Below are 12805 nucleotides of genomic sequence, written 5' to 3' on the forward strand. Positions count from 1 at the left end.
GGCAGATTGTGTTTTTTAAGGAATTGGTCCATTTCATCTAGGTTTTCCAATTTGTGGGCGTAGAGTTGTTCATAGTCCTCCTTTATTATGTTTTTAATGTCCATGGGATCTGTAGTGATGTCCCCTCTTTCATTTCTGGTATTAGTAATTTGTGTCCTCTCTCTTTTTTTCTTAGTTAGCCAGGCTAGAGGCTTATCAGTTTTATTGATATTTTCGAAGAACTAGCTTTTGGTTTTATTCTCTCTATTGATTTTCTGTTTTCAATTTAATTGATTTCTGCTCTAATTTTAATTATTTCTTTTCTTTTGCTTACTTTGAATTTAATTAGCTCTTCTTTTTCTAGTTTCCTTAGGTGGAAACTTAGATGATTGATTTTAGATCTTTCTTCTTTTCTAATGTATGCATATAATATTATAAGTTTCCCTCTAAGCACTGCTTTCACTGCATCCCACAAATTTTGATAAATTGTGTTTTCATTTTCATTTAGTTCAAAATGTTTGTTTGTTTGTTTTTTGCAGGGGAAGATTCACCCTAAGCTAACACCTGTTGCCAATCTTCCTCCTTTTTTTCTTCCTTCTCCACCCTCCCTACCCCCAGTACATAGCTGTGTATAGTTGTAAGTTCTTCTGGTTCTTCTATGTGAGCCGCTGCCACAGTATGGCTACTGACAGACAAGTGGTGTGGTTCCACATCCAGGAACTGAACCTGGGCCACCAAAGTGGGGAGTGCACTGAACTTTAACCACTAGGCCATCAGGGCTGACTCTAGTTCAAAATATTTTAAAATTTCTGTTAAGATTTCTTCTTTGACCCATGTGTTATTTAGAAGTATGTTGTTTAATCTCTAACTATTTTAGGATTTTCCAGCTCTCTTTCTGTTATTGATTTCTAGTTTGATTCCATTTTGGTCTGAGGGCAGACATTGTGTGATTTCTATTCTTTTAAATTTATTAAGGTATATTTTATGGCCCAGAATGTGGTCTGTCTTGGTGAATGTTACATGTGAGCTTGAGGAGAATGTGTACTCTGCTGTTGTTGGGTGATGTAGTTTATAGGTATCAATTATATCCAGTTGATTGATGATGTTGTTGAGTTCAACTATGTCCTTACTCATTTCCTGCCTGCTGGATCTGTCCATTTCTGATAGAGGGGTGTTGAAGTCTCCAACTATGATAGTGGATTCATCTGTTTCTCCTTGCAGTTCAATCAGTTTTTGCCTTACGTAGTTTGACACTCTGTTAGGAGCACACACGTTAAGAATTGTTGGGGCCGGCTCCATGGTGTAGCGGTTAAGTGCGTGCATTCCACTGCTGGTGGCCCAGGTTTGGATACTGGGTGTGCACTGATGCACCGCTTGTCAGGCCATGCTGTGGCGGCGTCCCACATAAAGTAGAGGAAGATTGGCATGGATGTTAGCTCAGGGCCAGTCTTCCTCAGCAAAAAAAAAAAAAAAAGGAGGATTGGCATGGATGTTAGCTCAGGGCTGATCTTCCTCACAAAAACAAAAACAAACAGACAAAAAAAGAATTGTTATGTCTTCTTGGAGAATTAACCCCTTATCATTATATAATGTCCTTTATCCCTGATAATTTTCTTCACTTTGGAGTCTGCTCTGTCTGAAATTAATATAGCTACTCCTGCTTTCTTTTGATTAGTGTTAGCATGGTATATTTTTCTCCATCCATTTACTTTTAATCTATAACCCCATTCTTTTTTAAGGAGCATTCCCAGAAGTCCCAAACAACATTTCCACTTACATCTCATTGCTAGAATGTGACTACCTGGCTACAGCACCTTCTTCCTTTTAAATAAAATATTATTTAGGGGCCGGCCCCGTGGCTTAGCGGTTAAGTGCACGTGCTCCACTACTGGCGGCCCGGGTTCGGATCCTGGGCGCACACTGACACACCGCTTCTCCGGCCACGCTGAGGCCATGTCCCACATACAGCAACTAGAAGGATGTGCAACTATAACATGCAACTGTCTACTGGGGCTTTGGGAAAAAAAAAGGAGGAGGATTGGCAATAGATGTTAGCTCGGAGCTGGTCTTCCTCAGCAAAAAGAGGAGGATTAGCATGGATGTTAGCTCAGGGCTGATCGTCCTCACACAAAAAAAAATTATTTAAAAAACATTTTAAATGCTGTTTTATAATTGTATTATTATTATTTTATAATATTATTGAGGTATCATTTACTATAAAATTTGCCCATTTTAAGTGTACAATTCAGTGATTTTTAGTAAATTTACAGAGTTTTGCAACAATTACTACAATCGAGTTTTAGAACTTTTTCATCATCCTAGAAAGATTCCTCATGCCCATTTTTAGTCAATCCCTATTACCCTCTCTCTTTTTAATAACCTCCCTGGAAATACCATATAACATTACCACTTTATTTCAAGGGCCAGATATTAGTCACATGGCGATGTTAGTTTCAAAGGAGGCTGAGAAATGTAGTTTTAAAAAATATCTGGGCACATTGCCACCTTAAACAAAAACTGGTTCTATTGCTAAAGAGAAAAGAGAAATTGGATGTTGGGTTGGTAACTAACTGTCTCTATCACAGATAGATGGCATTATACTCTCCATTTTAGAGATGAAGAAACCAAAGTTTAATAAGTTGAGAAATTTGCCAAGGAAACCTTTCAATCTTAAACCTTCCAATTGAAATTTTCCTTCAACCCAGAAAAAGACCACATTTTTTTTATAATAGCAGTTTAGTTTGAGACCCACATATTTGAGCCATGGAATCTCAAAGAATCAATGGTGACTCAGTAACAGTCTTTCTGATATCCATTTTAGATTCTCAGAAATATAAAAAGCCAACTCAGTCAAATTCGCCAATATTATTATTGTTCCCTCAGACTTGACTATCCTTCAACTACTTCTTAATCTAGCTAATCCCTAGCTGACCCTTAAAACTCAGCTTACGTATAACCTTCAGGAATTCTTCCCTGGCTTACCTACTCAGGGTACCTATTATGTGCTCTGTGCTTTCCTGATCGTACTCCACAGAATGTAGCCTGCTCTAGTCATAGATTTGCTTGTCCATCTCCCTAGAGTGAAAGTTTACCCTTGAGGTCAAGAATCTTGCCCTAGATGACCTTGTTTTCCCTGGGCCTACTCAGTGCCTGGCACCCAACATGTCCTCAGTCAATGCTTAGAAGATGAATGAGGGAGTCATCATGGTGTGTTCAGCTCTCTACAGTTATTTGCTATTGCCAATGTTATTGATTGATTGTAAACTTTTTATTTCAACACTTATCAAGATTCCAGTGAAACCTTTGAAGAAATTACACTGAATTTTTGAGCCAATTTTTGTTGATATCTTTTTTGTTTTCCCCACAGGAAAGGAAAGGAAGAGAGAGAAAGAGAAAGGAGACAGAAGTTAAACTACTCTCCCTTCTCACTTTCAAGTCCTGATGAATTCTCTTCTCTGAGACTAGGAAGTCTCTACAAAATCTCTGATATTTCTGCTACCAGGTAGGGTAGAACAACAATAGGAGAAAAAGAAAATTGTGGCCAAAGACTGAGAAATAGAAATAACTATTCCCAGGATTGGAGAAAGAATGCATTATAGTTTTTCCTAGGCCGAGTGAAACCAGCAGTGAGGAGTTTTTTGCTTGGGTCACTATATTTATTCATGCATTTACTTTTTATTCATTATTTTATTTAAACAATAGTGAATTATAATGGCTACCATTTATTAACTGTTTACTGTGCCAAGCATTAAGCTAAATATGTTACAAACGTGACCTCATTTTAACCTTCTTAACAGCCATATGAGGTAGAGATTATCCACTGCATTTTATACAGCAGCAAGCACAGCTTTGGAGAACTTTCAAAAGTTCCCTGCACTAGACACTGGGTAAATAATAGTAGATAAGACACAGTCCCTATTCTGGACGGACTGATAGTCTGGTAGAGAGAAGGCTGATGTATCAACAAATAAATGCCGTAAGTTCCAGAGGCACTGTTAGACAGAGGGGACAAAGAACCCAACGGCCTGGGAGCCATGCAGAAACGCTTTACTGAAGTGGTGTGCCTTGACCTAAGTCTAGAGAAGATAAGGTGTTTGCCAGGCAGAAGGAGGGGGATGAGGGAAAAGGCTGGCGTTCTCAGTGGACGGAGCAGCGGAGGCAAAGACGCAGAGGCAGGAAGTAGCGGGGCAGGAGGTCAAGAAAGTGTGTGAGGGGATTCCAGGAGAAGTGAGCCTAGAGATGATCCCTGGACAAATCGTGAAGGGATTTCCATGAAGCCCTTTATTTTCTAAGTCATGGGGAGCCACTGAAAGATATTAAACAGGGGAACCTCGTGGTCATATTTGGATTTTAAAAGTCCTAATGGCAAATGGTGGTCTTCATGCAGGGACTATATATATATATTTTTGAGGACTTGCAAAGTCTCCCAAATATTTACCTCTACGTGAAACTCTGGCTATGCCTCTTGATCATTACTCCCCAAGCTTTCTTGATCTTGCATCTCTCTCAGTAAAGCATTTATGAAAACTTAGCCCCTAATAATATATTAATTATTCAGAAATCATGTATATATAGTTCTATACTAATATAGTATGTATACTATAAAACATACAGAAAAATAGAAATTAAAAAGGATGAGATAAAAAACATATAAATAGAAGTTCCAGTATCTTCTGCTCATAATGGATCCATTTTGGATCCATCTTGTTGTGGGGATGAGCCCAGGTAAATATTAGCCAGGTAAAGGAGTTACCTTTTAGTTTCCCCTGCAGAAAAAGAGGAAGCAGTAGAAGGAGCTTTGACAGTAAAAAGATCTGGGGTTTTGGATCTTTGTCCTGCCCCCTCTGTGACTTTAGATCAAGTTACCTAAGTTCTCTGGGCCTGTTTCCTTGGCCATAAAAAATGTGGATGGTAGTTATGCATAAAAGAGCTAACCCATATAAAGAGCCTGGCGTAGAATCTGTCAATAATTTATAGACATTATATTATTGTTTTCATAAAACTTCTTACAGTCCTTAATTCTGGAAGCCTTTGAGAATGCCTGCTTGAGAGCACTGGCCTAGCCCAGCCCAGAAGGACTCCCTGGTCTTCTGGGCCCTCGACCAGCTGGGTTCTCACGTTTTAGGGCAGTCCTCACCCTGCTTCCCCACCACTGGGCGCTGACATGGTGAAGCTCCAGAAAATGCACTAGTTTTCACCCACAGGGAAGAGCCTCCGAGCTCCAAGAGTTTTCACATTCAGACAGGGCACGGTCTAGGTCCAAAAACGTCCCCTTAGACACCTCCTTCAGAAGTCACTAAGGACTGGTGACCCCAGACTTTTAGGAGCCTGAATAAGAGTGGACCTGCTCTTCCGGTCACAAATGCTAGAAGGGAAATTGAGGGGAAGTGTTCTTTGCCCTGTGCTAGGCATATTCCATCGGTTATCCCATTAAAGTCTCAGAACAGTCCTGTGAGTAAATTTTATTTTTCCTGTTTTTCAAAAGAGGCAACTGAGGCTCACTTGAGTTGAGGCCCAGGTTCCTCATGGGTTTCTTTCAAAAATCCATATTTTATCATGCTACTCCTTTGCTTAAAACCTGCAGTTTCTCTTCATAACCCTAAGGGTCCTAGGGGTAAAATCCAAACTCTTAGACACGAGGCCTTCACAAGGTGGTCCCTGCCCACCTCGCCTCTCGTCTCTCTCCACCTCCCACTCTCAGCCACCTCTCAGCCACGCTGAGCCCCTGCAGCTGCACTAAGAGGCCAAGCTCTCCCTGCCTCCAGGCTTTGATCGGCACAAGCTTCTTCCTCTGCAGGAAATATGATTCCCTGTCCCACCCCTAGCCTCCTTCCTCAGCCAGTTCCCGCTGCTTCTTCACAGTCAGCGCAGATGAAGTCTCCTCCTCCAGGAAACTTTCCCCCCACATAGAAGATCAGGGTTAAATGCTTCTTCTCGAAGCTCTCAGACCTTTTAAAACATGAAAACTCGCTGAGCACAAAGCAGTGCTAGGAACTACATTGGAACATTCCAGACTGGGAGGTTTGGGACAGACCCATTTTGGAGAAAGCAGTCCAGCAGTTGTTTCACAGAGTTACTGCTCTGGGATAGAGGACGAGGCCAGCAGTGAGTGCAGATGGACTGAATGGTGAAGGATCAGATGCTGACGTACTCAGGGTATCTCCCTGAGCTCAGAGCCCTGATTCTCCCATCTGCTGGGAACAGGACAGCCAGAAGTCACAGTGCTCTTTGCAGAAGCCCATAAAAATATTACCACTTTAAATCTGGCACCCAACTAAGGGCTATTGAGTGGCATAAAACATGAATCTTTAGTATAGCTGCAAAGTTTGGTATTTTAAAGTAATACATAATATGTTAAGAAATCACAACCAATTTTTTCTTAATTATAACTTTTACTTACTCATTTGTTTTTATCACCTTGATCATTGGCACACAACAGAGTTGAGTTTGCCAGGTCCTTATTCGGTGAGAATAAGCACTCCTGTGAGATATGGGATGTTGTTATCCTCATCTTACAACTGAGGCAACTGAGGCTCAGAGAGGTTTAGTGACTGTTGCCCAGGTTCTCACATTTGGTAAGCAGTGGAGCCGGGATTTGAAGCCAGCACTCAGACTCCAGGGCCTGAGCTACAGCCTAACTATTTTTAAGAGAAGACTGAAGAGGTAAACCTAACATGAAGAAAGTTTTATCAATTCGTTTTTTGCTTTGTTTAGAGAAACAGCCACTGATAACTGGAGTATAGCAGCATGGTTTGCACCCCAGTGGTATCGAATCTCCCAGTTAAGAGGGGCTTATAAACACAATGGTTTTTGACATCCATTTTTGAGTGGAAGAGGAGACCAACCAATTCAGTTCATTTTAATAAGTATTCGTTGCTCTTTCCCCTTCCTTAAACATACTTTAGCCACTTTTTCATCTGGCTAATTCCTACCTGACCCCTAAAGCCCAGTCTGGGCATCACTACCTCCAGGGTGTCTCCCCAGACTGCCCTAGTGACTGCCTGTTTTGTATTCTGTGCTTTTCCAAACATGCTCCACTGAAGATCCTACAGCTCCTACTGTAGTCATGGAGTTGTCTGGCTCCCTCTCTGTACTGTAAGTCTTCCAAGTTTAGGGACCTTGTCTGAATTCATTCAGCATTGAATCTCCTGCACCTGCTTCTGTGGCTGACACATAGTAGGGATTCAGCAAATTCTTGGTGAAGGAATTAATGATTAGTTAATGTATGTTTAGCATTCTGCTTCAGTTAATTGTTTATAGAAAAAATAACTGATTACATTTTATAACTTTGCCTCTCTATACTCATGAAGTTAGGAAAAAAATCCTCTTAAAAGATCACACTGATTTTTAATTTTTTGTTTTTATGTTAATTAAAGTAATACATATTCATCCTTTAAGAATCAAATAGAGAGGCAGCTCTGGGATCAGACCACCTGGGTTTTAATCCCAGCTTCAGGACCTACTAGCTGTGTGACCTTGAGCAGTTACTTAACTTCTCTTCATCTCAGTTTCTTTATTTATAAAATGGGGATGATAATAGTATGTATAGCATAAGGTTGTTATGAGGATTAAATTGGTTAACATTTGTAAAGCACTTAGAACAGCGCCTGATGCAAGGTAATATATAAGAGCATATTAAATTAACTGTTTAACTGATGCAAAACATAATATAAATGCTTATTAAATTAACTAATTAATAGTTCTACAAAGCTAGCTACAAAAAAATTGCACTCTTCTGCAAGTTTTTTCCTATTCCCCAGCAACAACACTTTCCAGTTTTTTAAATGATTGTTTTGGTGTTTGTTTTCTTCCTTATTTCTAAATACCATGATGCTCTGGCTCCTTAAGTTTTCAGTGTTAGGTGTTATCTATTGGGTTCTCACTAGGAAAGGCAAGGACTGGACTTCTTCTCACATGCACATACTTCCTGTCTCTCATCCTTCCAATGTGTTTCTGTTGCGATTTTGGTTGGATCATTAATCAGTATTAATATACCATCAACACCATTGCCATGAGCCACAGAGTGTTCTATGGTTATTTTTATTTTCTGCTATCCTTGGAACTAAGTCTCTCTCTTTTTTAATCTGCCTGTTTTCTTGCTTTTTTTTTTTTTTTTTAAATATACTTATCACAGTTTATCTCCAAATTCTCCTGTGGTTGTATAAATCTCCTCCTGGTACATTCAGACACTTCACGTAGTCTGTAGATTTCACCTTCGTTTCCCTGCCTTCTGACTTGCTTCACTCTGGGTGGTTGATTTCTAGGATGTTTATATAATCCTGAGCATTCCTTTCTCCATTCTCTTGATCTCACTGATTTTTTAATCTGTTTCTGTTTGTGTCTTTATGGTTCATCCACAGAGAGGTCACCAAGAAGCCAAAACCAAAGCAGAAAGAGAAAGTGTCCTTCCTTAGCCTCTCACCTTCCAGCTCACCTGGATGAATCCTTTTCCAAGAATTGAGAACTTTTGGATGAAGCCTGAACGTGTTGTTGGGTTTAATCTAAAATGGAAACAACAAAACAAACAAAAAAATAATACTGCAGCACATTTAGTCATTCCCAGTTCATGGGACAATGAATATTAAAGTTCACTCCTACCCTGGGCCAAAGTCAGGATTTAAATTGAAGTTAAGGCACCTCATGCATTCATGCATTTACTTACTGATTCTTTCATTCACTTGTTAATAATACTATGGAATATATAACATTATTATGTAACATATTAATAGTGATCATAGGAGACATCATTTATCGAGCACTTACTATGTGCTGACTACTCTAAGTCCCTTTTTAGACATTATCTCGGTTAACCCTCCTGGGGGCCCCCCTGAGGGGTATTGTTACCTCCATTTCTCCTAGGAGGACCCTGGGGCTTGGAGAGGTTGAGCAGGCATTCACTAGGTATCTACTCTGTACCATGCCTGCACCAGGCCCCGTGGATACAGAGATGAACAAAGATGCAGTCCCTCACCTTAAGGGGCGCACAGTCTGGAAGAGGGGGAAGGATGTGTAAACCAATAAATGCATTAATACTTTGCTAAAGATCTTGGTGCAATCCAAGAAAAACCAAATCAAGAGAGACTTCACTGAGGCTCAGAGGCACAGGGACCAGTGTGTGGAAGGACCTGCAGCTGGGCTAAGGGGGCTTGGCCTTTATCATTTGGACCTCAGGGCACACGGGAACAGTCTACCCAGCACAGCCAAGAGGGAAGAAAGAATGCAGATGGCTGTTTGCCTGAATTAAGATGCAAGGAATTGCATCCATGGGACCTATGGTGTTTCCCAGAGATATGCATCTTCACTTGAACCCTCAGGGTAACTCTAGGTGACCCCCTTGGAGAATATTACCCAGGTAAAGGGATAGAGCAAGGTTGATAGGAAAGGAGCTCAATCTTTGGCCCCAGAAAATTCAAGGCTTTGAATCCCCGCCCTGCTTCATAATAGATGTATGACTTTAGGCGTAGTAGCTGTGTGACTTGACCTTTCTGAACTTGTTTTCTTGACTGCAGCAAGGGAGTGCCTGTCTATCAGGGTAGTGTTGTTGTGATGGTTAAATGAGATAATTTATGCAAAGTTCCTGGCACAGGTATTTCACTTGGTAATTGCTACCAGCTGTTATTGTCGTTGTTGTTAGCACTGCTGTTGAGAAGTATACTGTTCTGAAACCAGGACATGTTGAGCACCTGCCGTGAACAAGGCACCATATAGCTCAGATAACCAGAGCTCTCTCTTGCCTTCCCTTCACTACCCAAGCCACAAACAACTCTTTATTTGCAGCTCCTTTAAGGAGCCATGCTCTCTCCTATTTCTGGGCCTTTTGCCTGCTGCCAATTCTGTACCTGAACATCCCTTCTCCTCCCTCTTCTCTTTTAACTCCCAACATCGCTAATTCCTGCTCCTCCTTCAGGACCCTGAGTAGATGTCTCCTCCTCCAGGAAGCCTTCCCTGATACACCACCAGCAAAGTTGGCACATGTGCTCCTCCTGTGTGTTCCTACAGCCTTTCATGCACTCCCATTATGGTAGCAGTTACCATAGTGGATGTAATTGCCTATTTACCTATCTATCTCTATCACTAGCCCCCTACTCAGAAAGAAGGTCTCCTGGTTATCTGGGCCCAGAGAAAACTGCAGTGCTGTCTTTCAGGATGTTCTGTTGCACCGCTTGGGGCCAAGATCATCCCTGCATGGACCCCTTCCAGAAGTTACTGAGGACTGATAACCATAGGCCTCTTAGGAAGCTCAAGATGAAAAGACCTGTCTCTGCTCTTTGTAAATATTAGAAGGGAAAATTATAAGGAGGAATTCGTTGTCTTTTGTAAGGGGAGAGAGGTAGAGCATTGAAGGGAACCAACCTTTAAGAAGCATTTACTATAATGTGGGATAAAGCAAATGAGTAATTGTGTGATACTCTAATTCTGTCATTCCCAGTGTTGCTGAGAACCAGTATTCTCAGCATGGGAGAAAGGAAATTCAGATGTTAAACTAGAAGAGAGGAAGTTAACAATCCTATAGCCCTGACTTTGAATTGATTGTGAATTGAGGATGTATTTTATCTTTAAAAACAAAAAAACAGTTGCCTGTGGAATTGGATTGGGGGCGGAGGCATAGCTCGAAACCGGAGGGGAGGAGAAGATGGAGGGGATTACAAAGAGGCCTGAAGAAACTTTTGGGGGTGATGGATATGTTCCTATCTTCATTGTGGTGAAGGATTCACAGGTATAGACACACCAGATGCACACTTTAAATATGTGCAGTTTCTTGTATGTCATTTATACCTCAATAAAGCTATTTTTTAAAAAAACGTATTTCCTAACTCTGTCCATTGAAATGACCTAGAAATAAAGATTAACCTAGTAGCAATGACTCAGACTGTGGTCTTGAAATACTATTTGCACTAAAAGGATCCAGGAATCCTTGAAGAAATGTCTGGTTCCAGGTCTGGGGCAGGAAAATCATGAGATGGACATGGAACATCTTGTCATACTAGACAGCAAGGAAGCTGCCAAGGATGAGAGTCCTGTCAGAAAAACCTCAGAAGCCAAGTTAGAGAGGATCCATTGGCTAAGGATGGGACAGTTTAAGCATCCATAATAATGATAATTGCAATGGATTGAAGCACATCAAACATGTTTTCACCTATGTATTCATATCATTACTTTAAAAAAATTAATTGGTCCCCATTGAAGGATACTAGGGAACCAGTTCATTATTTTGAAAACCAATAAATAAAAGAAACAAGTCAGCATTTATCACGTCATTCCCATATGAACTGTATCACCAGGTAACCAAACAGTGGATGAAGGGAAGTTTCTCTTTTAGAAATATTCCACCTAATAGATGAAGAAGGAATGATAGAGTTAAAATATCACCATTTGGCAACCCTTAATGAATTAATGGATCTAGCCTGATCATCAACAGCTGCTAACATCCCCAAAAGATAAAAATCCATGAAATGCCTCCCGATTATAGACCACACCACCACCTATGAAATAATCTTTACCAAATAATCAAACCTGGATCTGATCTAGACTCTAGATCCAACTGCCATAACAGGAAATACAAAGGACAGAGGAGAATTTGACAGCAAGGGGATGGAATCAGCAAAATCCAGGCCATAGAAAACTCCAAAGTAAATGATTCCATTTTTTTTTTTTAACAAGTTACAAGGGAAAAAAAGAGAGAGGGAAATCTATAGATTTTTTAAAAGAGACTTGAAAGTCATCAATCAATTGCAACGTGTATATGCTTTTTGATCCCAGTTGAAACAATCTTAAAAAATATATATAGCATTGATGAGACAATTGAATATCTGAATGCTGCCCGGATGTTTGACATTAAAAATTATTACTTTGAGGTATGATAATGGTATTATGATTATGTTTTTTAAAAAGAGTCCTTATCTTTTAGAGATATATACTGAAATATTTACAAATGTAATTATATGATGTATGGAATTTGCTTCAAAATAATACAAGAGGGAGGAAGTGGATGGAGGTATAAGTGAAACACGATTGGCCATGTGTTGTTGAAAATTGCTGAAGCTGGGTGATGGGGATATTATACTATTTTACTTTTGTATATATTAGAAATTATCCATAATAAAAAAAATTAAAGGCATTTGCTATGGACTAGACACTTTTAAGCATATTTTCACACATAATTTTATTGTCTTCTCCTATAGCCCTGTGAGTGAGGTACAATTTTCCCCATTTTCAAACTGAGGCTTTTCTTGGCTGAAGCCACCATTACCCCCGGCTTGGACTTGTACAATGTTCTCCTCAGTATTCTTGCCCTCTTTCTTGCCTCCTCCAATCCTTTCTCCACACAGCAGCCCAAATACTTCCAGTGTATTAACTCATTTAATTCTCACAACAACTTGGTGCTACTATTATTCTTGGTTTTCAGATGAGGAAACTGAGGCACAAAGAGGTTAAATAATTTCCCCAAGACCACACTGCTAGTAAATGGCTGAATTGTCTGGCTTAGTTGCCACTCCTATGTGTGCTTATACTATACATCTATAAATGGAAAATAAATTTCATATGAATATACAGGGTCTGCCATATACTGGTTTAGCATATCGGTTAAGAGCACGGACACTGGAGCCATGCTGTGAGCCTCAGGCAAGTTACTTAACCTTGTGGTGCCTCAGCTGCATCATCTGTAAATATGGGTAATAAGAGTTCCTATCTCCTGGTGTCTTTGCGACAAGTGGATGTGTTAATCTGTGGAAAGCAGTAAGTGCGTTAAGTGTTGGCTATCATCAAATGTTACCTTTGGCTTCTCCCCTTTGCTCTGAGAGTTCCTTTCTCTCTAGCACCTTTC

At 40.2% G+C, this 12805-nt stretch overlaps 1 protein-coding gene across 3 annotated transcripts in view; it reads left to right on the forward strand.

The window, feature by feature from the left end:
- FAM227A (family with sequence similarity 227 member A) overlaps window positions 1-10571 on the forward strand; it is a 96276-nt gene extending 85705 nt beyond the window's left edge. For 2 of the 3 annotated variants that reach the window (XM_058568359.1, XM_058568358.1), the window contains one exon: window positions 3347-3439. In XM_058568359.1, coding sequence (XP_058424342.1) covers window positions 3347-3390 — 44 coding nt within the window. In that variant the 3' untranslated portion in view covers window positions 3391-3439. Of the gene's footprint in view, window positions 1-3346; window positions 3482-8339 lie in introns of those variants that run through there. The other variant, XM_058568357.1, reaches the window with a different exon arrangement.
- Window positions 10572-12805: the final 2234 nt, after the last annotated feature.

This window comes from Diceros bicornis, chromosome 25 (assembly GCF_020826845.1).
Source record: "Diceros bicornis minor isolate mBicDic1 chromosome 25, mDicBic1.mat.cur, whole genome shotgun sequence".
NCBI lineage: Eukaryota > Metazoa > Chordata > Mammalia > Perissodactyla > Rhinocerotidae > Diceros > Diceros bicornis.